The sequence below is a fragment of the Myripristis murdjan genome, chromosome 14 (genome assembly GCF_902150065.1).
Source record: "Myripristis murdjan chromosome 14, fMyrMur1.1, whole genome shotgun sequence".
NCBI classification, from domain to species: Eukaryota; Metazoa; Chordata; class Actinopteri; order Holocentriformes; family Holocentridae; genus Myripristis; species Myripristis murdjan.
The window spans coordinates 32,885,491-32,910,727 of record NC_043993.1 but is presented as its reverse complement, the minus strand read 5'-3'; the positions used below and the strand labels follow the sequence as shown (position 1 = coordinate 32,910,727).

Below are 25,237 nucleotides of genomic sequence, written 5' to 3'. Positions count from 1 at the left end.
TTGGCTGGATAGGAGTCATGAAATAAGGTCACAGGCAGAATAAGAGTATCCAATAAGCACTGCATGTCATTTTATGTTTACATGATTTCCACCACTAAGAATAGTTTAAACTGAACCTTCATGATTCACAATATGTATTTAGCTTTTTGTGCTAGAGGTACAACCCTGTGCCACTTTGGTCTGTCTTTATCATTTACATTAAAGAAATGTATCATATTGCAGTATACTACACAAAGAGAAGAGGCTATTAATGGAACAGGCCTGTTCTCCGGTTGTAGGTGTATTTTTAAACTGAACTTTGTCCTATTGTCCAGTCCTTTTTGATCCCACTGCTGAATGAAATAAGGCAAAGTTTACCACTGAAACTCCTGATTTATTACATCAAGACAAGTCATAAAATACAAAATACAACTGCAGCTTGCAAATGATCTACATCGCATTTAGATCAAAAACATACAGATAATTATGAGGAACGGTACTATAACGTAGAAATTATAAACTCAGCGACCACTTGCCAGTCTGCATTGCTTGCTTCACTGACAGGAGTGTGTTTGCAGAACCTTGACCTACTATAGAAGCCAATCCAGTTCACATTAATTAAAATCTTTTACATTTGAAACAATGTAAATCAGTAAAAAAAAATTACAATAATAAAAAAGATTTGTAAGATCTTAAAAAAATATATACATACGTATGTGTATATATTCACACACACAGCATTTCTTGCTGCATTATGCCTCTCACACATGCACACATGGTCTGACTGTGTGTATGTATGTTATATTCCACTTATCACTGATTGTACGCAAATCTTTGCATTTTGATATTTTAAATCAAGACGGTTGTTACTATCTTCCCGAGTATTTCCTCTGTCAGCTCCAGCTGCAATATCACCATGAATGTCACTTTTCCTACACAAACAAAGAATGAACAAACAAACAAGCAGCAACACTGCAGCTCATCTCAAAGACAGGTATATGGGACTTTACCCCTGTTAGTTCAAATTAGATGTTGCTCTAAAGTTTTTGATCCTCCAACATTTTGAAACTCTTGAGAGCTTTGGAAATCTTAGGATCGCTGCAAATACCAAAAAAAATATGGGTAAAATAGCAGCAGGTTTGCAGGATCACACCCTGGGATGTGATTCACCTCTGTTCTGAGCCAAATGACACAGACTCCACTGCTCAGGAGGAATCCACCCTCTTCCACACCACCACCATGTTCTTGTCGCTGAGGGCCACCAGGTAGCAGAGCTCCGGGTCCACGGCAACGCTGTTGATCGAGGGTCCGTCCACCTGGCCACGGCTCACCGGGTTCGGCCACTCCAACACCTGGGAACCCAAAGGACGGATTAGCAGCCAATCAAATGGCACAAAGGGAGACGGCAAGGAGGACGTCTGAGCAAGGCTGTTCCAATAACTGGGTTTATATAACTGTCAAAGAATGTCTCATAATAATGTGAAAGACAGTCAAATAAAAACAAACACATAAAACACCATGCTTGGATGACCATTACGTGGGGCGTTAAAGTAATCACTAAATGCAACTGAAGAAACTGAAACTCATGAACAGCAACTTCCCCAATACTGATCCGCTTTTGCAAGACTTTCCGAGGAGGTTTTATGTTTGTTTGTTTTCTTCTTCAAAGTTCTTTTGATTGATTTTTCTATATAAGCACACATAAATGATACACACAGAACACCCCACCCTCCCCAGCCGCCACCCAGCAATATGATCCAATTCAGTCTTGCAAAGAGCATCAGCACAATCTACATGCACATCAAGCACACACACACACATAAAAAAACAAACAAAAAAAACTTGGCTGTATAATAAAATACATTCCAAAAGTAACAGCAAAATGAGACAAAGAGAATTAAACTCATAACTGAAAATTATACAGAAGCAGAATGTCAAGGCCTAAAATATCCACATAGAAAAGAGACTCACACAAAAATGCAGGAAAACAAGTACAAGTATCAAGCGGCGTGCCAAGAGAGCAGTGAAAGCAACAACTTTTTGGCCACCGACAGGTAATATAAACCTTTCAGGAATAACTCCAAACAGTGGCATAAGAGGATCTGGTTTGAGTTCAACTTTTAAAAACAATTGAAAAAGCTTCAAAAATAGCCTCTCTGGATTTGCATTTGCCACATGTAGGACTAATTTGTGGGTATATCTTAGATAATTTGGCTTTAGAAAAATGTGTCGTTTGTTTGTTTGTTTTAAATCACATATAGGAAGTAAATTTTCTTCACTTCATCCAGCAGTACAAAACACATGAAAGATGCATTTTATTTTGTGTACAAATTGCTCGACCACTGAAGGAAGTATGGCTAAGGGAAAAAAAACACCCAAGTGAAAATATGCAGTTTTAACAGAAATGTAATCCACAAGCAGCAGCTAAGTCATTCAGATCAAGAGCGGCTTAGCAGCCTGTCAGCTGGAAAGGACTGGGTATTAAGTGGGGATCAATACCTCAGTGGGTGGTATGGGTTTCCCAGCCTGGAAAGTGCCTTGGAGGTTAGTGACATGGTAGGTCCACAGCCTGCCTTTATCATCACCACAGGCGATGTAACCTTCCCCTGAGGAGGAACAAAAACACACACAGAGTAAGGCCGCTGTTCACACACAAACTTTTGTCAACAACACTTAATACTCAGGATTTACAGATGTGACTCACTTGTGCTGTTTTTGCCAGGAAACTGACGATTTGTGTTCTGACATTGCACGCCTGTTATATAACGTACATTCATTGATATGCCAACATTGCAGATTAATATATTAATCTTTTATTGGAAAATCGTGATCATTATATAGACAATTAGTGGAAACCAAGGAAGCCAAATTGCACCAGCACATCACACAATAAGTACACAACAAGTAGGCAATGTGGGAAAGAAGTTAATAGTCATTGTAATAATAACAACCACAACAAACAACCACATTAACACCAAGGTCAATAAAAAGGACAAAGACTGTTCACAAAAAAAGGTCTGAGAGCTATTTCCTCATTATGATGTGGATACACCAAAGCAAACATCCACTAAGCTTCTCATTATGTGGATCATCACCTCTGACAGACTCAACCACAAACCACATGCCACAGCGTAAATCTGCCTTAATGCTTGTTCTGCCACTCTGTCTTTCAAATGGCTCTTGTCACATGAGCAAGTGAGGCGGTACACGACATATGTGCAATTACAGTTATTGAAACGTTTATTTTTTTATGCATGACCCACAAAATTCCTTTTGTTCTTTAATGTTAGAGCCGTGATTTCAAGTGGTTTGCACGGATTTGAAAGTCCAAGTAGGTCTTTGAGCTCCCATCCCATAACTGTGTGGAAGACTGTCCTTCACAGAGGTGGCTTGTGTACTCGTACTGAGAAATACACCTGTAACCTAAGCCATAACACTGAAAACCAAACATAATACGTGCATCACTACGACTACACAAATATGTATTCATATGGGACTGGACACCGATGCTGTTCGGTACTACCCTCATTAGGGCTCTTTGAAAAGTTTTCAACAACTTGCACTTTTCAAACAAATTCTATTTTCCAAAGTTTTCCGACCTGCATGAAAGCTGTATTAATAGTGCTGGCACAGTTTAGGAACTGCACCCTTTCCATTCCCTCCACAGCAAAAGGAACATTTATAACACTAGTGACACAAACATTTCATAACTATACAGTGACTGGCCACAGTTAAGGCCGATTTATGGTTCCGCGTACGCGTGGCTTACGGAGGGTTTGTGCAGTAAATGCATCCCTTTTGAGCCGTCTGCAACCACCGCAGAGACTTGCCGCGCACCTCCAAAAAACTGTAACTACGCATTGGAACTACGCAGACCCTACGCAGACCACAAGAGCTATGATTGGTCCGCCAAACTACATCATTTCCGGCATTTCGCCCCTCCGGCTTCACTGCCTGCTGTAGTACCACATTCCAATAGTTCTCACCTCACTACTTTGCACCTTTTGTTTGAATTGATTTGCGCATTTCAATTCTTTTGCACCATTTGTACTTAACGTGCGCATTTCAATTATGTTGTACCTTGTTTTGCACTATTTGTTTGAGAAAATAAAACAAGTGCGTTTTGTAAAAACATCACTGTTTATTTACAATGCCACAAATAAAGGTTTTTGAAAGGGCTTGTCAGTGTAGGTAACAATATGATAATAATATATCGGCGGGGAATTGCTTCAGCGTACTAGACCGACAGGACGCAGAAGCATGAGAGACACACACCATCTGCGGAGCAAGAACCATAAATCGGCCTCAAGTCCCCCAATACATCCTGAACTCTGGAGTAAGAGCTGCCTCCGAGGATGTACTAAGAAATTCATGGAAAGGGCAGCCTAGACTGCAAAAATCCCTAAATTCATGTGCATTCCTTTAGCATATGCCTACTGGGATTCTTCCACTGTGAGAAGCCTATGGAGGCAGCCAGAGACCAGGACAGCACTGCCTCAGTAACTGCATCCAACTAGGTGGCATAGTTAATGTCAGCTATCTCGCCTGGGAGCAGCTCCAGACCTGGGGGTGACCCGCTGAAGCCACTCAGCCACCAGACACCGTCCTGGCCTTAAACGTAACCCAATACACAGAGAGGGAAAGGAAGGGCAGGGGGTCACAAGCTGTGAGCTCCTCTTTCCAGGAAAGTCAGAAATCTGTACGTTGAAGCGGTTCACAGGTGGAACCATTTCTCTTTGTCTCTCCACGAAGATAAAAACGCCGAGAACTAAAATACCCCAGCCAGAGAACAACATGATTGTGTTTTCTCCCTTTCCCCACGTTAATAAAAATCACTTTTCTTTTTTTTAAAGATTATTTTTTCTGCATTTCTGCTTCTGCGATCGGGACTAAGCCCTGGTAACATATGCGCTCTTTACCTATGAGCCACCAGTGCACCCCCATAAAAATCACTCTTAGTCTAAAGCAGTGATTCTCAAAAATGTTTCCAATAATGTAACAAGATATTTTTTCAGTCATGTAACCTCCAAACTATTGAACAAAAAAAAGAAGAAAAAAAAAGCCTATATAATGAGGTCCAGCCCAGCTCCATCAGTGTCTGAAACATCAACCTGATACTGAAGATATTTAACTTTAAATTTAAACCACAAACACACATATCTGACACCTTCGGGAACCTTAAAGGGAAAACAGAATATAAAATGTGGTTTATCAACTTACATTTACATTTCTTACTGAACTGATTTTGGCAGAGGGTAATTATTTTAGGAATTATGCATGACAGATATTTTTTAAATTAAAATTTTTAAAAAAGTTCAAGTTCATTTAGAGCCCAATTTCACTGTATCTCATGTACCCTCTGCAGTGGCACACATACCCCCATTTGAGAGCCACTGCTCTAAATGGCCAAAAGTGGCACTACGCTGAAAATGTTCCCGATTCTATTTTATCTAAATTTTTAGGTAAGATTATTCGAAAACCAAAGCAAAAGATAGTTGTAGTAGCCCTCTCGGCCAGTTCGTGCCCATGAGACGGACTCACCGGGACAGGTGTTGAGAGACAGGTAGGGAATCTCGGTGGTGGCCCACTGCAGCTCAGCCAGAAGCACAGCGCAAACCTCCCTGGTCTTCCTGTCCGGCTGCTGGGCCTTGGTCCTGCTCCAGCTCCACAGGTAGATGGATCCCTGCGAGCAGCTCTTGGAGGCTGGAAAGAGACAGAAACGTAAAGAAGGGATGGAATAAGCGAGATAATGCTTTTTGACCACAAAGAAGAAATAAAACGGCAAGGGGAGTGAGAGAAAGGAAAGAAGGAAAAGGGAGAATCCTCTTCCATAAAAGCTACTTCATATTTCTACAGTGGTGGAAAAAAGTTTTCGGACACCCCATGCATTTGTGAAATACTGCATTAACAAATCACTCTTAGGTCTTCAAGTGCAATTTCTTTTAGTACAGTCACAGCCAAAATACTAAACAAATCCTAAAAAAGCCATTAAAAACTTACATACATCAGAAATTTTGAGCATTCGGTCATTTTGGTACCAGTGATGAAGGTCGTTCTTTTTATTAAAAGACACAATTTTTGTTGCCAAGCTTGGTGTCTATATAAAGCCAGCACATCTGAAAGTTCTTCAGACACAAAAATGGCTAAAACAAGGAACCTAACGCAGGAAACACGCCTGAAGATAAAGATTCAACTGTCAAGAATTTAGTTTGGTTAGTTTTTCTTGTAAACAATAAACAAAAAAATGTTATTTGTATTTGTTTGTATCTGTCTAATGCAGCCACACCTTTTGAAACACAAAAAAGATTTTTCCACAAATATTTCATGATAACATTTGAGATTGTGTAAAATTTTAAGGGTGTCCAAAAACTTTTTTCCACCACCGTATATCAGGGGTTTCTGTGAATGTGGCTCGGCCTGTAATCCCTCCCAGGCAGATGATCAGGAGCCTCACTCACCCACTATGTCATCGGTGACAAATCTTAGGCCATCAATGGTGCGGTAGTCATGGTCCTTATCTTGCTCCTTATATATGGGGAACGTCACCTCCATCTCCTTGGACCTGGAGGGAAAAGAAGCATGCTCTAAGATACTGACTCACAGCTTCATTAAAGTAAAACTGAGTGTTGGGTTGTAGAGTTACCTCAGTGTTGTGAGTCCACATAATAATGAAATATCCTCATTAGTCGCTCTGTGCTCCCCCTGGGCTGCTAATCCACGATGCTGTATTTCTACCTCTCCATTCACTTCCACAGCAAAACAGCTCCCGATGTGTTAGAAGGGAAATTAAACAGCGCTTTTCTTGTTATTTTCCCCATTTGAACCAGAAAGTAGATCCAGTAGGTAGCACCAGCAGGGTATATGCAGGAATCTTGAAGTTAATTTTAAGACCTTTTTAAGACTTTTTCAAGACCTTCTCAATATTTTTTAATACCCCACAGCCACTTCAAGCTGTAACCATTTACATCAGTGATATTTTTAACTTAACAGTTTTAGTTTGTGATAAAGACTATAGACCACTATGATACAACAAAATTCAGTTAGTCAATTCCCATTGATGCTTATCTTCTTCTTGCATAATGTACAATATGCCTCCCTGACATTCCCCATCGACTGGCTGCAGCTAGTCTTTGAAGTCTGGCATTTCCAGCCAGGATGCTGCAAATTTGCACTTTCGCATTATGTTGCCGTTCAGCCATCCATGCGTTCACCAGCCTTCTCTTCCGTTTTTGCGGGGCTTCATGTAACATTTCGGTGCGTTCGTAATATGCACTGGGAGCGCCAGAGCATACTTTGTGTTTCTGAATTTCCACCTGCCCGCTCGCTCTGGCGCTCTCAGAGACAATTTACGAATACACCCACAATAGCCTAGTTTTTCATGTACCTGTTTATTCATTTTTTTAATAAAAAATGAATAAATTCACACACTTTTACGATGTTTTGGGGACTCAAACTCTTGGACAGCTAATTCAGAAAAAATACTTTCAAAATTTAAGACTTTATAAAGTTGTGATAAGACTTTTTAATACTTTTTAAGGGTCTTAATTTTCCCAAAATTGATTTATCACCTTTTAATACTTTTCAAGACGGGATACCCCGTCTTGAAAACCCCCCGCGGATACCCTGACCAGGAAGAAAATGACCTGATAGTGCTTTGACAAAAAAATGTCATTCCATGAAAAGAAGTGTGTTGTTTTTTATATTGCCATAATCATTTTTGTCACATTCATTTGTGCGCTGAAATTGATTGATTTTTGGACCCGTGTTGCTGAAGTGTGGAAGTGAATGGAAAGATAGAAATACAGTATTGCGGATTAGCAGCCTGAGGGAGCACAGAGCAGCTAATGAGGATGTTTTACCACCATGTGGACTCATAACACATCCAGGTTACTGTACAACCAAACACTCTACCAAAGTTCAAATTAGCAGCAGCCCTTCAGGTAATGTGAAGAAGAGACAGCTGCATTACTAGAAATAAGTGACAAGGACTGTATCAAAAGGAATTTGTCCTGAATTTGTCCTGTTTCCATTCCCAGATCTAATCTAGTCCCCTGAAGAGGTAAGGATCAGTCAAAATGTCCAATATGTGGGTTTGAGGGATTTAAGGACATATACACACACACACACCACAGACACACTTACCTCTTGGTGGTGCTGGTACCGAGCTGTGTGTTGTAGCAGTGCAGGCCGTCCTCGCAGGCGGCCAGCAGGTGTGTGTTGGGGGAGGCGGGGGGGAGGCAGATGTGCAGAGGGGTGGAGCTGACGTCCAGAGCCAGTAACTGACTGGTGGAGCAAACAAGCACAAAGCAAAGTGGACTTAACGTGAGAGCCTAAAGGAGCAGTTCCCCTCTAAACTGATAATAATAATAACTATTATTAAATCTGATAAGCCAGATTAGGATAAACCCTTGCCTGTTGACTGCTAGGCTGTGTCATAACCTACATTTTGCACAAGTTTACCAACGCAGTTAAATCAGCTGCCAAAGCCATCCACTCTGCGTTTTGAATCATGTGTTTGAATCACTTTTCTGTCTCGCACTTGGAGACTATTTATTTATTTATTTATGTATTTATTTATATTTGTTCCTTTCATGAAATGCACAATAATGTAATATAAAATACAAAAAAATTCACAACACATGTTTCAAATTGATGCTTTTCATGATTAGAAAGGAGCAGAGAGAAGAATATAATTCTTATTTTTTTGTCTGCCCCTGACTTGAACACAAGGAATCCTGGATGGTCCGTCATCTCCAGTGACCCACCCTTTGCTCATCATTTACCTTTACCATCGACTGCACCCTTGATTACAACAACTTAAAGCAAAAATAACCCATTAAGTAAAAATGTACAATCTCAAAGCAAATAAATATAAGCATCCAGTTAAATGTCAGATGCATAGTTTTTTAAACTGCACAATATCTGTGCAACCCTTTAAGTCATTCTGTTGAGAGCAAAGTTTTACACCGGCAACAGAAATACACATTTGTTTTAAAGTGGTCTGAGCAACTTGATGCTTAAAGTCAAATCTCCTTCTGTGATTTCCATCTTTGAGGTAAACACAAAAACTTTTTGCATGCTCTCTGGCAATACTCTTTTTTAAACATAACTAATAATGTCTGCAATTCTTTTATCTCATTAAGTTTCAATAACCCTGACTAAGTAAATAATCTATTGGTATGTTCTCTGAATTCAGCTTTGTGAATACGTTTCTGTAATAAAAACTACTATTTTTGGACTACTGTCTTTTTTTCCCTTTTTTTATTAATCTTATACCACCAATTCATTTTCACCATTCTCAAGTTCTCTCCAATCACCATCCTGGTGTTGTCCTTCACAGCGATGTACAAGGCCATTTTTTTAAAAGCACTTTATGTTAAGATGCTTTCCAGAAAAACGTTACAAACTAAAGCATCTTCCTAAGAGGTTATAATCTTCTTAAGTCTTCAGATGCTTTGTCTGTCGCTTGCCTTGGAGAGTGTAACAATTAGCGATGACAAACTGTATACACACAGCCCGAGTGTCTGAAGCCACTGGAATTGGAAGAAGGCTGGATGTAGGTACAAAGTCACTGTTTGGAGGAAGCAGGTTCAAGCAAGTATACTCACTTGACTTTGAAGTTGTACTGGCTGTCCACTCCTCCGATGTCCCACATGGTGATCTTGTTGTCATATGATCCGGCTACAGGAGAGGAATAGAGGAGGAGAACCACACACTGAACTGAATTGTGCACAAATTAGCTAAATTTATTAAGGTGAATTCGAGCAAAGTGAAATGTCTTTTGACTGTTCGGGAGGCAATCCTGGACACTGCAGTTATTTTGTTTGGCAATATGTTTTCTCTGATAATATGGCACCTCAGAATCAGGGGAGGGAAATTTGTCGTGGACTCCAATGCCTAAGCTGCGAATACAGTACATCACTCTCAATGCAACACAAGACATAAACACAAGTCAGCGCCTGACTTCAACACTATGTACCATATACTGCACCATCCCACTAAAGTGCATAAGTCCATAACACTGATATCATTTGCTGAAACAGTATTGCACGAAATAAATTACATGATGCAAGAAAGGAGAGCAGCTCATTCTCCTAAGACAGAAAAGGATAAAACCATAAAACCATATAAAAATAGTGCAATAACACCAACAAGTGTAAAACATGGTAAAACACAACAGAGTAAAAGATAAGATAAAAAGTAATAAAAACAATTGAAATTGCACACCAGAAAGGGACAAAAAGAAGAAAGAGCGAACACCTAACGTACAGCAGGTTGTTTGTTCAAAAGTGCTGTGGAAGTAGGGAGGACGGAGAGCTTATATCGATTATATTTGTATCTGCTTGCTCTATAACATCTCCATGAAGGAAGTACTTCATATTCTGGATACAGAATATGAGAAGGGTCCTGCAGATGTTTTTTTTTTTTTGCCTGATTTACCACAATGTTCTCAAAGATCAGATTAAGGGACGCTGAATCTTTTTTTTACCAATCACTTTCAGGGCAACTTTCACCTGCTTTTCAAGCGTAGCTTTGCACTGGACAGTGAGGGGGCCAAACTAGAGTTCTCATATTCTGCCCGAACCCGACCCGACCCGACCCGACATTTTCGGGTCGGGTCGGGCCTAAAATTTACGTGAATTGGGCGGGTCGGGTCGGGCTTCGGGTTCTGTGGGGGATTTTTTTTTTTTTTTTTTTTTTTTTTTTAATAAAAAAAAAAAAAAATAGAATTATGTGTTCTGTTATTGATTATGACGTTTCATTTTTATGTGACTGGTGGAGAGAGTGAGAGACTGGATTGGATTTGGAGGCTAAACTTTCAGTGACAGACAGACAACCAGCTGTGCGAGCGCAGCGCAAACAAGTGAGAGAGAGTTGCAGCAGTATCCCGCTGTGCTAGCAGACTCGGCAGCAGGGACGGTTTTTGCTATGGGCAGTGCAACTGCCCAAGGCGCAATCTACTTGGGGGCGCACGAGAAAAAAAAAATCTCCAGTTTTCTAGACTACAGTATTGACCCGCACATGCCGCGGCACCATCAGTCGGTATCAGGCGGGCCGGCCGCGGCACCGTCCGATACCGCGCCCACCCGTCAGGTCTGCCGGATCTGACAGGTGAGCTGCCTGATGGCCCGCCTGATAGCCCGCCTGATACCGACTGATGGTGCCCCGGTGCCGCGGCCGACCGGCTCTGCTAAATAATGGGGAATTTGGCGATTTTTTTTTTTTTTTTTTTTTTTTTTTCGGGCTTTATCGGGCTGTCGGGCCTAAAGTTCGGCTAATTAGTCGGGTCGGGTCGGGCCTCGGGCTGGCCCAGTTGCGCCCGGGTCGGGTCGGGTCTTAATTTTCAGGCCCGATGAGAACTCTAGGCCAAACCAGGATGCCATCCCATATCTAATTAAACTAACCAGTGCAACATTATAAAAAAGTGGTCAAGATTTCAGTACTCACACCAAACAATCTTAATCTGCGGAGAAAGTGCAATCTTTGAGCCCTAACCCTATTGCACACCTGTCTGGCCAGGAGGAGGGTCCCCTCTCTCTGTAGTCCTTCATTCAAAATTCTCAAATAAATAAATGTGTAACATTCTGGTGACATAGTATCAACTTGCCAATTAGTGAATTATGAATCAAACTGAATCTCTGTTACATTCACACCAGGCAGCTGATCCATTAGAGAGTCAAAACACTGAGATCATACCCAAATAAACTGATCCTCAATGAACAAACTCATCATTTCTTACTTCAGCTCTCTTAAGGCGTCACCATGAATGCACCAGAGTCTTGTTATAACCATGTGTCTGAAACGGGAAGCCATGACTCACTGAACAGGAAGGTTCCCTGGCGTGGGTTGAAGTGGAGGACGGACAGCGCCTTGCGGCTGGCTCTGAACTCCCCGTAGGCGATGTTATTTCTCGGGTGGATCAGTTTGACCAGGCCCCTCTTCCCGCCGGCTGCGAGGATGCTGCAAAGTCGTGCCGAGGCGCCCCCTTCCCTCGACATCAACACCGTGGACCAAGCCAGGGAGAAGAACTCCTGGTGGGGAGGAGCAGACGCAAGCACATCGTTAGACAAACAGCCAGAGGAGGCCCGAGCAGGACGTCTGTTTGATGCTGCTTCTCAGTTAATGTTGGAGAAACACAACTGTGAGCCCTCTGGGAAAAACAGACACGTGAGCGGAGGAGGAGTAAATTGTGTATTTATGTCTGCTAAGTGTGTGTGTGTGTGTGGAAAAATAAAAAGGACAATTACAAGCAACCAGACTTGCTTGTGGCTGTTTATGCTGAGCAGAAACCGTACTAACACTGACTCGTTAGAACGACTCATTAGGTTAAAGCAGTTCTAGCCATTTGCAACCTGGATATACTTTCTTTTAATTTTCATTTCATTCATGCCGCTTGATTCTGAAATGTGGCCAGCTCCTTCAAAATAAATCTTCTTAAGTTTTACTTGGTGTAATACGGCCAGCAAACAGTAACAAATCAACTCCAAAACACCACAGTCATGTCCCCCTTCAACATCTTGACACTGACTCTGAAATGTGACAAGACAAAATGATGAAAATAAAAACGATCTACACTGCAAAAATGCAAAATCTTACCAAGATTATTTGTCTTATTTCAAGTCAAAAATGTCTTATTTCTAGTCAAAATATCTCATTACACTTAATAAGACATGATCACCTCAGAAGTAAATTGTTTTTAGACAATTTTCACTTGTTTCAAGTGAAAATTCACTTGAAACAAGTGAAAATTCACTTGAAACAAGTGAAAATTTGCTTGTTTCATTGGCAAAATTTGCCAGTGGAAAAAGTGAAAATTCACTTGAAATAAGTGAAAATTAGCTAGAAACAAGAAACAAATTTTGCCAATGAAACAAGCAAATTTTCACTTGAAACAAGAGACAATTGTCTAAAAACAAGTTACTTCTGAGGTGATCATGTCTTATTTTAAGTGTAATGAGATATTTTGACTAGAAATAAGACATTTTGACTTGAAATAAGACAAATAATCTTGGTAAGATTTTGAGTTTTTGCAGTGTAAGCTCACACCTATGTCAGTCTGTTTTAAAGCCACCTCAGCCAATGCTTTAAGAATAAAATGAAAAAGTATTTACATCATTTCAGTGGCACGCCTCACTAAAAAGGGAGCATCAATGTAAAATAAAAAGAACACACCGGCAAGCAGCCAGACGATGTGTGGTGAAATGAACGAAAAGATTACAGAAAGATGGGAGTGTAGCCTACGAAACAAAGACACGTCTTCGCTCTAAGGTGATGTTATTCTAGACGTAAAAAACATAAAGATGAACCAGACCTCGCCGGAGACTTTGTACTTCTTCATCACCATTCCTGTCTCACAGTCGATCAGACAGAGCGAGTCTCCTCCGCAGGTCGCGACCAGCCGGCTTCCTCCCACGCCGTCTGATACAGGAGGAGAGAGAGAGAGAGGGACTTTTACTGCGGCTGTTAACTCCAGGTCAGCGATTTACTGCTCGTGTCAGCAGTCGATGATAGGCAGTTGAAGTCAGCATCAGTAGCAGGTGAGAGGTTTTCACTACTAGTGTCAACAGGAGGTTGGGGTGTCAAAAATAAGCCTAATAATAAACTTTTTTTATTGCATGTGTCAGTTGTGGGTCAGGGATCTCAGCAGCTGTACTCAGAAAGGAACATATGGAAAACACAGAATATAGGTGCGGTGTGATGCATTCTGTAATTTCTCTCTCTCACCCTCTGTGTATGCACATATGTATGTATGTTTCTGTACCTGGCAACAACAGCAAGAGTCGACTCAGAGTTGGCATTTTAAAAAAATCTCAGAGTTGCTCTGGAGTACTGCAGGGGGTGTGTGAGATTTTTTTTTTTAAATGTGAATTAAAAAAAAAGGTCATGCATAACTCCTAAAATAGCTGTCCTATGCTATGGTAAGTTCAATTAAAAAGTTGGATAAACCACATTTTTATATGTGGCATTCCCTCCAGGTTTCCCGAAGGTGTCAAATGTGTGTGTTTGTGGTTTAAATCTGCTGCCACTGTCGTCGACCGAGGACGTTTGGCAACCAAGGAGAAAGTAGTGAAAAAATGGGTCCACCTCAATGGCAGGAGGCTAACAGTTAGCATTTAGAGCATCCAGCACTCAGTAACTATGAGAGGAGGACAGCGCCACCACTACACCACTATGCACCAAAACTCTGGAAACGGCCTGCCGGAGGATCTGAGAGGAGCTAAAAACACTGAAACTTTTAAATGTAGACTAAAAACCCATCTCTTTGGTCTGGCCTTTATGTAGTGTCTCATAATAATATTACAATTTTATAGTTTAATAGGTACTCTATTTATTATTTTATCTGTATGTGTTTTGTTATTTTACTGATAGACAGATAGATAGATAGTAGGGCTGTGACAACGAACTTCGAAATTCGATATTAATTCAAACTGGAGGGAGGGATATAACGTTCGATTGCTGAAATTCACGTTCGAATGTGTGTGTGTGTGTGTGTGTGTGTGTGTGTGTGTGTGTGTCTTTGTTTATGTTGCGTAATGACGCAAATCAACGTTACGCGTGATCGTGCGCGGGATAAAAAAGTGTGGGCATGCATCAGTGCAGCGCGACACCACTGCTGCATATTTATGTTCATTTTGATATTTATTTTAGTATTTGGCAGTGACAAAATAGCATTGTCTGGCAGCTTTGAAAAATGGTTGTATTGTCGCTGACCTGACCTGTTGCAATGGATACGTTTGGCTGCTTTATTAAACGTCATTGCTGTACTTTTTGTGGTCTGTTTTATATATTCTAGACATTCCTAAGAAATTTCATATTGAGTGAGAGTTGAAGTGCATTAGTTATCTTGCGTGCTTATTAAAATACGATCGTAAATACATCCAGATTATCATTATTAATGTTGTGCCTTTCAGAAGGAAAGCGCTTGTTAATATGGTTGAAACGCCCTCTGGCGGACAGACCGTAAATGACACCCATATTGTACATATCAATAGGCTAAACAATAGACTAAAATTGACCCTAAAAATTCGAACATAATTCGATATTTGACATTATAGGGCAATCGAAATTCGAAATTTATTTTGGAGGAAAGTCACAGCCCTAATAGATAGATGCTTTATTCATCCCGAAGGAAAATTCGCAGTTTTTCAGCAGTATCCACAGATTACAAGATTAAATAAATAAAAAATAAAGAATAAGATCTAAGTACAACACACTAGAGATCTAAGTGCAACAGTGTGCAAAAAACAATGTGCAAAAAAACGTGTGCATAGGTGTATAAAATGTGCAGTTATGTAGGTCAATGTGCAAATTTAGAAGAAATATACAGTATACACAGATGATAAATAGCAGTAAGCAATATAAACACTATAAACAAGGAATATAAACAAGGAATATAAAAAAATAGAAATATGAACTATATATTATATTTCTATATATTATATTCTACATTCTATTTTATTGTTTTTCATATTTTTATATTTTATTCAGTATCTTATTCTTGAATTTTTTTATTACTGCTGTGTTTTTATTGTTTTAAATCTTTTCATATTGTTTTTATATTTTATTCAGTATCTTGAGTTTTTTTTTAATTATTGCTGTGTTATTGTTTTAAATCTTTTTATTCACTCTCTTGTCTGATTACTCTTATTTCTTGATCTTTTATTTTTTAATTAACCATATTTTATGAGCGTGCATCGGTCTCCTAGTCCTTTTAATTCTTATTTTATGCTTATTTGTCAATCAAGATGTAAAGCACTTTGAATATCAAAGGTGCTATATATTTAAAAATGGATGAACTATCCATTTATTTGAGCCTGATTAGGCTTTTTAGGGGCCTGTGGATGCCCAGATGTGTTGTTACCGTGACTGTTAGGTGTTCATTGAGAGGCGGTACCGTGGCGGTGGTCGAGCGGGGGCTGGAACGCGCAGGCCCAGAGCTGCGTGGTGAAGTCGTCCGGACTGTCCTGTTTGCTGTGGCACTGCAGGACGTGGTGAGGCTTCAAACACACCGGCTGCTGGAGGACAAAGAGGAGGGCGGAGGGGGACAGAGAGAGGAGCGAGGGACAAAGGAAATGTGAGAGGGGATCGGACCGATACCGTTAACCGAGGAAGAAAAAAAAACTGTAATCTGACCTTTCTCGCCAGTGAATTAAAAGGCTCTGAAACAACCTACCGTGGGAAAAAAGTAACACTCCACAGTCTTTAGGGAGTCTTTTAGGAACTTAATATAAAAAATTAATCAGTTAAGTATGACTTTACACCCCACCTGTGTCTTGTAGCTCTTTATTTTGGGCACCAGGCCGATCTCTTTTTGCAGCTTGGTGGCTTTCACATCTTTTTTGCTGGTGCCGATGCTCTGTTTGTCCTGTCTGTCCTCTCTCGAACCCCTCCTGGGTCTCTCTGCCAACTCTGACTGTCCCTTAACGGGGGTAGAAGAGGGCTGGGCCGTCTTGCGTGGGCTACTCCTGCTTGCGCTGGTGGTGATTTGTGATTTCTGAGGTGTGAGCTGGAAGCGGCTGGATTTGCGAGGGGTGAGTTCAGCCGGGGAGGCTGGGAGGTCAGCTCTGCTTTTTTTGAGGGGGGTCAGGCGAATGTTGGAAAGGTCCAGGGACGCTTTTTGCTTCCTCTTGACTGGAGAGGTGACATTCTGAATAACAGAGCAAATACCACCACATCATGAATGGGAAATAAACTCGGCCATAGTTGCCTACAAGCCTTAATTTCTAACACATTCAGAAAGTATTAAACCCTCTTCATGTTTTTTTTCTGCTATTGGCAGTGTTGCACCTCCAACTGATGACATTCACAGTCTGCACACACCCCATAATGACCGAATAAAAACATTTGAAAATTTATGAAAGACAACTAAAAACAAAATAGCACATTTTAAGTATTCGACCCCAAGAGTCAGTGCTCGGCCAATGCCAATATTTAGTCAGCAGGGTGTCTGTTGGCTGATATATAATGCTGATATTGTGACGTTGATGATGTGATGTGTAAATTATAAAATACAACAATTTAATAACAGCAACAAATGAGGCACAAAATCTGCTGAACTTGAATGAAGATTTACATAACACTAATGTTATTGCCTGTTCTGTGTCCGCTCAAGTATTTCTGCACTGCAAGTCTCTGCAGTACACTTATTTTATAATAAAAATTAATCAACTAAATAAATGTCGGCAGGTAATCAAAAACCTAAATTTTGTTAAAAAAAAAAAAAAAAGAAAATGAAAAATAATGTTTTAGTGCACTTATCTGGCATTATTGAGATAATTGTGATAACTGAGATATCAGCCAATTACTAGTCCACAGTATGTAGAAGCACTTTCTGCAATGACAACATGATTTTCTTGGATATATCTGTTTGGACTGGAGATGGTTAAAACATGTCATCTCTCGACATCTTACACAGCTCTTTGTGTCAGCGGGCTCTTGGTTCTCTCCGTTTTCCTCCTTGGGCTCTGTCAGAGAACGCAGATACTCCTTAGCCAACATCTCCACCTAAACACCACAGGGCAAAAAAAAACAAACAAAAACAAAAAAAACAAACCAAATCAAGTTCAGAAGCTATAAATAAGCAGCACAGGGAAAAGTATACCAGGAAAATAAATGTTCAGTGTCTTTCTCATTTTGTTGGCCTTGCTTTCCCACCACGTCTCGACTAAATATGTTTGTTTCATCAATTTTAATTTTAAAAATTAAGGTAACGATGGTGGAATCTTACACGGTTGCATTTAAGAGATTTTAAAATGTTTTAAAGGCTTGAGGCTTAAAAGTTAGATAATTTTAGACTTTTAGAAAAATGTTAGAGAGATTTAAGAAGAGAGCACAAGGGAAAAAAAGGCCCTCATTTTCAGAAGTCTTAAACTTACCCTCCATTTGGTGAAGTCACTGATTGAATTGGGTCCAAATTTAACCTGATCGCGGACGGTGTTTACAAACTCTTTCTCCAAGGCGGACATTTTCCCCGGCGTGATGGGATCCGGGAGGCAGAAGCTCTTCTCCCACACCGCAATCATCTGTCAACAAAACACAACATGAGCAGTCAAACTGTCCTCTTCACGTAACGTTATGCAACAGTTTAAATATCAGAAATGAAGTTACACTTTTTATAAACTAGTTTAGGATATGACACTACGTTTTTTTTAATTTGATATTAAATCAGAGAGCTTCCATGATCTGAAAAGATTTTCTGTCATTGCAGGTTTGTTGTTGTTTTCCTAAAGAGTGAACAGTCTGGTCTGCACAACAGCTGGGCTGAAAACTAAATGCTGTGTATACATGAAGCCAAGACAAAAAGTTAAAAAAATATACTCAACTATAAAATGCAAACAGTCAGAATATCACAAATGAAGGTACACAGACAACAAACCAAATGATAAAAAAACGTTTAGGCGAGGGGGCTTATTCTGTCTTTCATGTGAAATGATTCATCTTGACAGCGTCAGAAATGATGTTTATCACGTCACAGATTCCCCGCTGAAAACATTACAGGATCGAATCAATCTAAAGAATTAGGAGGAACACAGGGTTACTTTTTAGGGTACCATATTTGGACCAGTATAGCCAGTTGTATTGGGCCAAACGCACAGCTAATGAGGCGGTGAGTTCTGGCGGATGTTCCTGACACTTCTCATTAGTTTGTTAACTTTCTGCTTCATGTGAAGATTCACGCGTATGTCAGTATGGTGAGTAGTGTTCAAACTAACCACTATGTTTATTGGTCAGGAATCAAAATACTGTTGTGTTACTAGTATCGCTGTATTTGATGCAAAAGCCTTTTACAAGTGATAGTCATGTTCTAGGGAGCTCTATTAGTCCAGTCATTTTAGGCCAATATTGGAGTCAACCTAGGACAAACTGCAAGAGTAGCAAACTCATCTGATTTTTTATCCTCAGTTTGTCCTGAGTGAGGGAAAAAAAAGTCCCAAGAAATCCCATTGGTGGAAAGTTTTGAAAATCACCTATATATGACCATACCGAAAATCGCCCTTTTCCACACAGGTGAGCCCCATGGACCCCCTATCCCCACAGATCCTCTATCCCCATGGACCACCTTGCCCCACAGAGCCTTAACATCAAGTTTTGGCTCTGAAATCTCAAGAAAAAAATACATTTTAACTTGACTCTGACATTTTTCGATCTGTTCTGGCATTTATTCCTTATTAGCGCATATCAAATCAGATAATGTGTGATATGCATGTGTAAACAGAATAATTCAAAGAACCTGTAACTGACTTTTTTTCTTGTCTTTGTGTGTGTAATCAACTTGTGAATTTTTATAGTGATATCTGAAAGTAAAATTTTGAACCCCTTTCCCCTGTGTGTTAAAAAGGGCATTTTTTGGTAATATATGGTCATATAGAGGTGATTTTCAAAACTTTCCACCAATGGGATTCCTTGGGACTTTTTTTCCCTCACTCAGGACAAACTGAGGATACAAGATCAGTTGAGTTTGCTTCTCTTGCAATTTGTCCTGGTTTTCTTCATAAAATGACTGGACTATATATGGATCTCCTGACTCTACGGTGATATAATCATTCTGAAGTTTGTGCTGCTTGCATTTTTTTTAACATACAGCTGTATTTACTGTGACAGATGTTCACCGTGTTCCTCTGTGTTTGGGTTTTTGATCCCATGTTTAAACCTCATTATGCAGTAACGTCCCTGAGGAAAACCAGTTTCTGTCAAAACAAAGACCTGATACCCGCTGTGGGTACCAGGTCTTTTCCTTACCCTGTGCTGTAAGTTGCTGCTGTAGGTGAAGCGCATGTTGTTGGCAGTGATGCTGATATCTTTGCCGTTGTAAATCCTCAGCTTGGGCAACAGCACCATCAGCTTGTAGTTGTCACTCACCTGAAGAACACATTATGATAATGATTAGGGAGGAGTGACCAACACGTGTGAACGACTGTGCAACAATAGCCGTCTTTCTCGCTGTCGTGCCAAAGCGAGCTGGGGCTATCATCGAGCCAGACGGCGTTAACGGCCCTACAGTCTCGTCCCATCCGTGCACGCGAGTGAGAAGTAGGAAGCGAGTGGTGAAAGTCTGCACACCCGCTGGCACACCATTGTTTGCGTTAACTGCCTTGTATTGAGATCTCAGTGTTTTTGCAGAGCCGCCCCGTTGTGTGTTGGATCCCCACCGCTGGCAGCTCTCTCACTATACATCGCACAATGCCCTCATTTCAGCAAACACTATTGTTTTGACGTTGGACACCCTAACGTTCCCCTTTACTCCCGCCAGTTCTCCATTTTTCTTTTCTCTGTTATGTTCCTGCTCCAAAAGCGAGCTGCTGCGCTGATATCTACCCTGCGTTCCAACACCCATGCTACCATACTATTTAGTATGCAAGAAAAGGAATTAGTATGTCCCAATATATAGTACGTCAGATGCAGTATGCCAAGAGTAGCAGGATGTTCGACTACACCCGGTCAGATTTCGCAGTATGCATGGCAGCATGCTGCTCTGGCCATTCTGACCCACAATGCTTTGCGCAGCGGCAGTTACGTCGCACTGACTGAGCTGCGTTTACAAGCCACACCCACATATACAACATTCAGATGTGGCGCTACGGACGGAGGCGGAAGTGTGCAAGAGGGTCGGAGTTCAGGGATGATGTATGTAGTGTGTCCCAATAGTATGCATACGCATGCATACTGCATACTACACTGCATACTTTGTAAGGGCAGCTGCAGAACATACTAAAAGTAAAAAGTAGAAGTATGAAATTTGGAACGCAGCCCTGGACTCCCCACTTAACACCCTTTAACCCCACCTCAGACCTCGGTTAGCCCTGTCTGGCTCCCTAGCCCCATGTGCACTGTGCATTCCACACAATCACTGTGGAATGAGTTGTTGTTTTGTTTTTGTGTTTTGTTGCATACTATTATTTAATATTGTTTTTATATTGCTTTTAAAGCATTTTTTCTTTTGCACTATTTAATTGTGTTTTTTTCCTTAACTTTTTTTGCACCATGGATAGGGTCAGAGTGAAACGTTTGTTTTTTTTTTTCAATTCTCTCTATGTCTGGCACATAACTGCAGAATTGACAATAAAGCATCTTGAATCTTGAATCTCGAGGATCCATCAGAGACCGGAAGTGACATTTGAAATGCAGCTGGCCTTGGCACGCACTAGCACACCTGCATTTGGCACGACAGTGGAAATCCAGCTACTGTGTCAGTCCTGTACCAGATGCAACAACCACAAGATTACTATTGCCTGTATTAAACAGCTGCCAATAACTATAATAATAATAATAATAATAATAATGTCCTTTATTTAACCAGGTAAAAAACTCATTGAGATTCAAAATCTGTTCACATCTGTTATTTAGATTTTAAAAGAGTATATGTGCACTGTGCATTAACCTCTGACACAAGTATAAAGCTACCAACACTGGCTACATTTTCTTGTGAGCAATATTGCAACAGCAACAACAGCAGCTTTATCACAGCAGCCATTTCTGACATGAAATAGCAGGTAAGCACAGGTGTTACTAATGACATTAATTAAGCTTCTGTTCCAGTTAGGTCTAGCAGAGCTGGCGGCCTGGAGAAGCTGTGGCACACTTACATGCAACAGAACCATAATTAATGTCATGAGTAACACCTGTGTTTACCTGTTATTTAATGTCTGTGAAAAAAAGTCTGCTGCCAATGCACCCACTAGGATTGAGATGCAAATGTGACTATAAAGTTACATCACCACTATTAACATGGATTATATGATATGTGGTTGGGGATGAGGATGGGGGGGGGGGGACCTAAACTTAACTAGAGGAACCTAACATAGGCAATAAACCATGGTTAGCAGCTCCTCACAGTGATGTAAATGTTGTCCTCCATCTTGAGCTCCTCCAGACCGGTCAGAGAGTCCAGAGTGGTCACATCCTCCATCTGGTTGTCTGAGAGGTCGAGGAATCGAAGCTCGGGCAGCTCCAGGCCGCGGGGAAGCTCCTGCAGGCCGTTCCCGGATAAATCCCATCGCTCCAGGGACTGGAGGCGAGAAAGCAGCCGCACCGGCAAGTCCTGAGCCTTCAGCCCGAGCTTGGACAAACTGCAGAGAAGGGAGGGAACTCAGGATCACTTTTCCCCCCACAAAGAATGAATTGGAATCAGTCGTGAAAAAGTTAAAAAGATGTGTCTTCTGTTTCAAAACAGTTGCATTTAACACTGAAGTAAACACTGGGATTCTTCAGCCATTTTCCTCTAGCAACATAAAACAAACAACTATTTTCATAAAAGCAACAACTTTGCCTTATTTCTATTATTGAAAGAGTTGGATTTTTTTTTACTATGTATACTAAAAAATTATGTCCAATATTTTTTTTTTTCCAAAGGGAGAATGAAGCGCTGCATGGCTCATATGGCAGGTGCTCTTGAGTGAGGCAGGTAAAAGTTTTTAATTATGTGTTTGTCAGACTTCAATATTCAATATGCATTAATCTGCTTAGATGCCTTGCCCAAAGAATAAATTATTTTGCTTCTTTGTCACGGTGTGCCTTCAGTTTTTTTCCATGGTTGTCTACATCACCTTAAGATTAATATCAAGCAAGACTTCCAGGATTTCGTTTATGTATGTCCAATAATTTGTCAAACTAAAAGGGTGGATAAACCATGTTTCTTCAAATGAAAAGATGGGAAAAACTAAGTGCAGAGGGTTTACTCTCCTCAAGAGGTTTCATGGAGCTTCAGAGGGTTTTACAGACCTTGTGGTAAAAATGTTTCCACACGTTCACAATGCACAGAAACGGTGGAGGGTGAGCGGCTTCAAGAAAATGAAAAGTAATGTTAATGCCGCAAAGATTTTCATGTAAAAAATGGTTTGCTGGTCTTGACTTTTGGATATCCTTTGGTACTATAAAACACAGACTAGGCACATCAGTAAACCTGTAATGTGTCAACTTTACTGATATCATGATTTCTTGGTTTTTAAGTCCTCAACTTTCAAAACAGTCACCTCTATTAGGGGCGGCAATGTGCAAAAACTGTGTAGTGCACCTTTAAGTGGCCCACTGCTGCTGCTGAGCTCAAGGTGATAAAGATGTTATTTGTCACTGTAAGATCAATAATTTTCCCAGAGGAAGAGAAGTATGTACTTACTTCAGCGTTGTGATTTGCTCCAGTTTGCTGGTCTTTGGAGAGCCTTTCTCCAGAAGAAGTTCTTCAGTTATTTTCACCATTGCTTTGCTATAGGAAAGGGGAAAAAACACATTAGTGGAAAAAAAAATAAGGCTGTACTTTAATCCAAACCCTCAAATGTAGCCACAGTTCATTAAATTGTAGACTGCAACACATTTGATTGAGTTTGTGCATTTAGCTCCTATCCAACTTGACGCCCCTGTATAAAATGACCTATAGTGACCTCTAGGGTAATAACAGCTTCATGAAACTTTACAATCACAAACTAGAGAGACAGAGGCCGTTCAGAGGATGTCTGGGTTTCCAGGTAGCAATAAGACAATAAGGGCCAGTTTCTGAGCAATTTCCAGAACAGAGTGCTTGCAATCCATTCACTGAAAAATGAAATTCAATGAAATTCTCACAGAAATCTCCAAATGTCCAAAGTTTGTGACACCAAATCAAAGCATGAATTTTTCCACGGTGTTCTTTAAGGTCTTGGTGTCCTTATGTTGTATTTTTGACCATTTTTATTCATTCTGGAGTGGTAAAAATGGTTAACTTTGCAGCGAATCTGTGTAACAAATGGTATCAGTGTAAAAACAGCTGAAACAACTCATGACACATAACAGAACATGAAAATGGCAATCATAAGCTTGCATTGTAATGTTCTAGCCATTACACACTAACAGCTTTCAGATGATGTTTACCACTTAGTCGCATAAAAATAAAAGCTTCAAATACACTGATAATCACATCTGTTGCTGCTGTTTAAATTGTTAATACTTCTGTTTAAATTGTTCATATCTCTATTTTTTTTATAATACTTGTCTATAGTGTTTATATTGTTTACTGCTATTTATCATGTGTATACTGTATATTTCTTCTAAATTTGCACAGTGACCTACCTCTATGCACATTTTATACACCCATGCACGTTTTTTTCTGTTGTTGTTTTTTTTTTTTTTTTTTGCACATTGCTTTTTGCACACTGGGTTGGGTACTCAGATCCTATTCTGTTGTACTTAGATCTTATTCTTTATTTTATTTTATTTATTTATTTTATCTTTTTTTTATTTTATTTAATCTGTAATCTGTGGATACTGCTGAAAAACTGCGAATTTCCTGCGGGATGAATAAAGTATCTATCTATCTATCTATCTATCTGAATAAAAAATATAGATGTAACTGAGTAGGGTGTACGTTATTCTATTCTGAAAACAAACAGCTGCTACTAACACTGGGAAAGACATGATGTTTAGAGGCTTTGGTTTTTTCTATTGTCTGGCGAGGACAAAGGGAAACTTTGTGCATTTCTCTGCAAACACTGTCGAAAGAAAAAAAAACACCCTCAAACACAAGAATCTCAAATTAAACTGGCTGCAAATAAAGAAACTGTGCAGCCAGAGCAACTTTAAACCAGAAGCTACAGACACTCCGACTGGACTTCCTCATCTAAAGTCGGCGGCCAAACGACACTGCCATACTTATAAATCTCCAAAGATACACAATATTAGCTATCATTACGGGAAACAACACCAAATCCCGGATTAATTCCCTCTTGTTGATGGTTTTTCTCATAAAGAGCAGCGACATGGCTGCATGTTGAGGTTAGCCATGCTGTTGGACGCACCCGGTTATGCGTAGTTTACCACGATCAAATTTAACTAACACTCCCTTAAAACATCGCATATCTAGTGTTTTCCTTTTGTTCAACTCATGCTTTATCTAAGTTAGCTTTTTAAGTATTTATTCATTCACTTATTCTTTTAGTAACAAGACTATTACAACTTGACTCACCTTCGATGCTTCGCTGCTGCCGAGAAACTGTTTTCCCGGGGAAACTCTTGCCAAGCCTCTGATATACTTCCGGTTCCGGTGGGTGGGGCTTGTTGCTCTTGGGGCGTTTTGCCCTCAAACCTGTCTTACAGGTGAGCTGGTATCACTGCCTAGTTAGGTTTGTAAATGTTGTTTCTACTGAAATACCAGCTCCTTAAAGAGTATCAGGCCAGCAACACAGGTGTAGACATGGCACCACATGTGTTCGTAATCTATTTTATTGCTTTTATGGTTTTATTTATTTGATTTTTTTATTTTATTGGTTTATTTAATAGGGACATATTCATG

General features: G+C 40.2%; 1 protein-coding gene across 2 annotated transcripts; it reads right to left on the bottom strand.

The window, feature by feature from the left end:
• Positions 1-228: 228 nt before the first annotated feature.
• Positions 229-24,952, bottom strand: lrwd1 (leucine-rich repeats and WD repeat domain containing 1). Of its 2 annotated transcripts, none has more exons than XM_030069823.1 (16): positions 24,911-24,952; positions 23,093-23,179; positions 21,812-22,046; positions 19,720-19,839; positions 17,856-18,002; positions 17,392-17,484; positions 16,247-16,627; positions 15,875-15,995; positions 13,292-13,398; positions 11,801-12,011; positions 9,588-9,660; positions 8,122-8,262; positions 6,438-6,541; positions 5,521-5,682; positions 2,479-2,585; positions 229-1,331 (listed from the first exon to the last, which is right to left on the bottom strand). In XM_030069823.1, the coding sequence occupies exons 2-16, from the start codon at positions 23,170-23,172 to the stop codon at positions 1,185-1,187; spliced, it is 2,229 nt and encodes a 742-aa protein (XP_029925683.1). In that variant the 5' UTR covers positions 23,173-23,179; positions 24,911-24,952; the 3' UTR covers positions 229-1,184. The 2 variants fall into 2 exon arrangements, with proteins under 2 accessions (XP_029925683.1, XP_029925685.1); XM_030069825.1 differs by having other exon boundaries at positions 15,875-15,992.
• Positions 24,953-25,237: the final 285 nt, after the last annotated feature.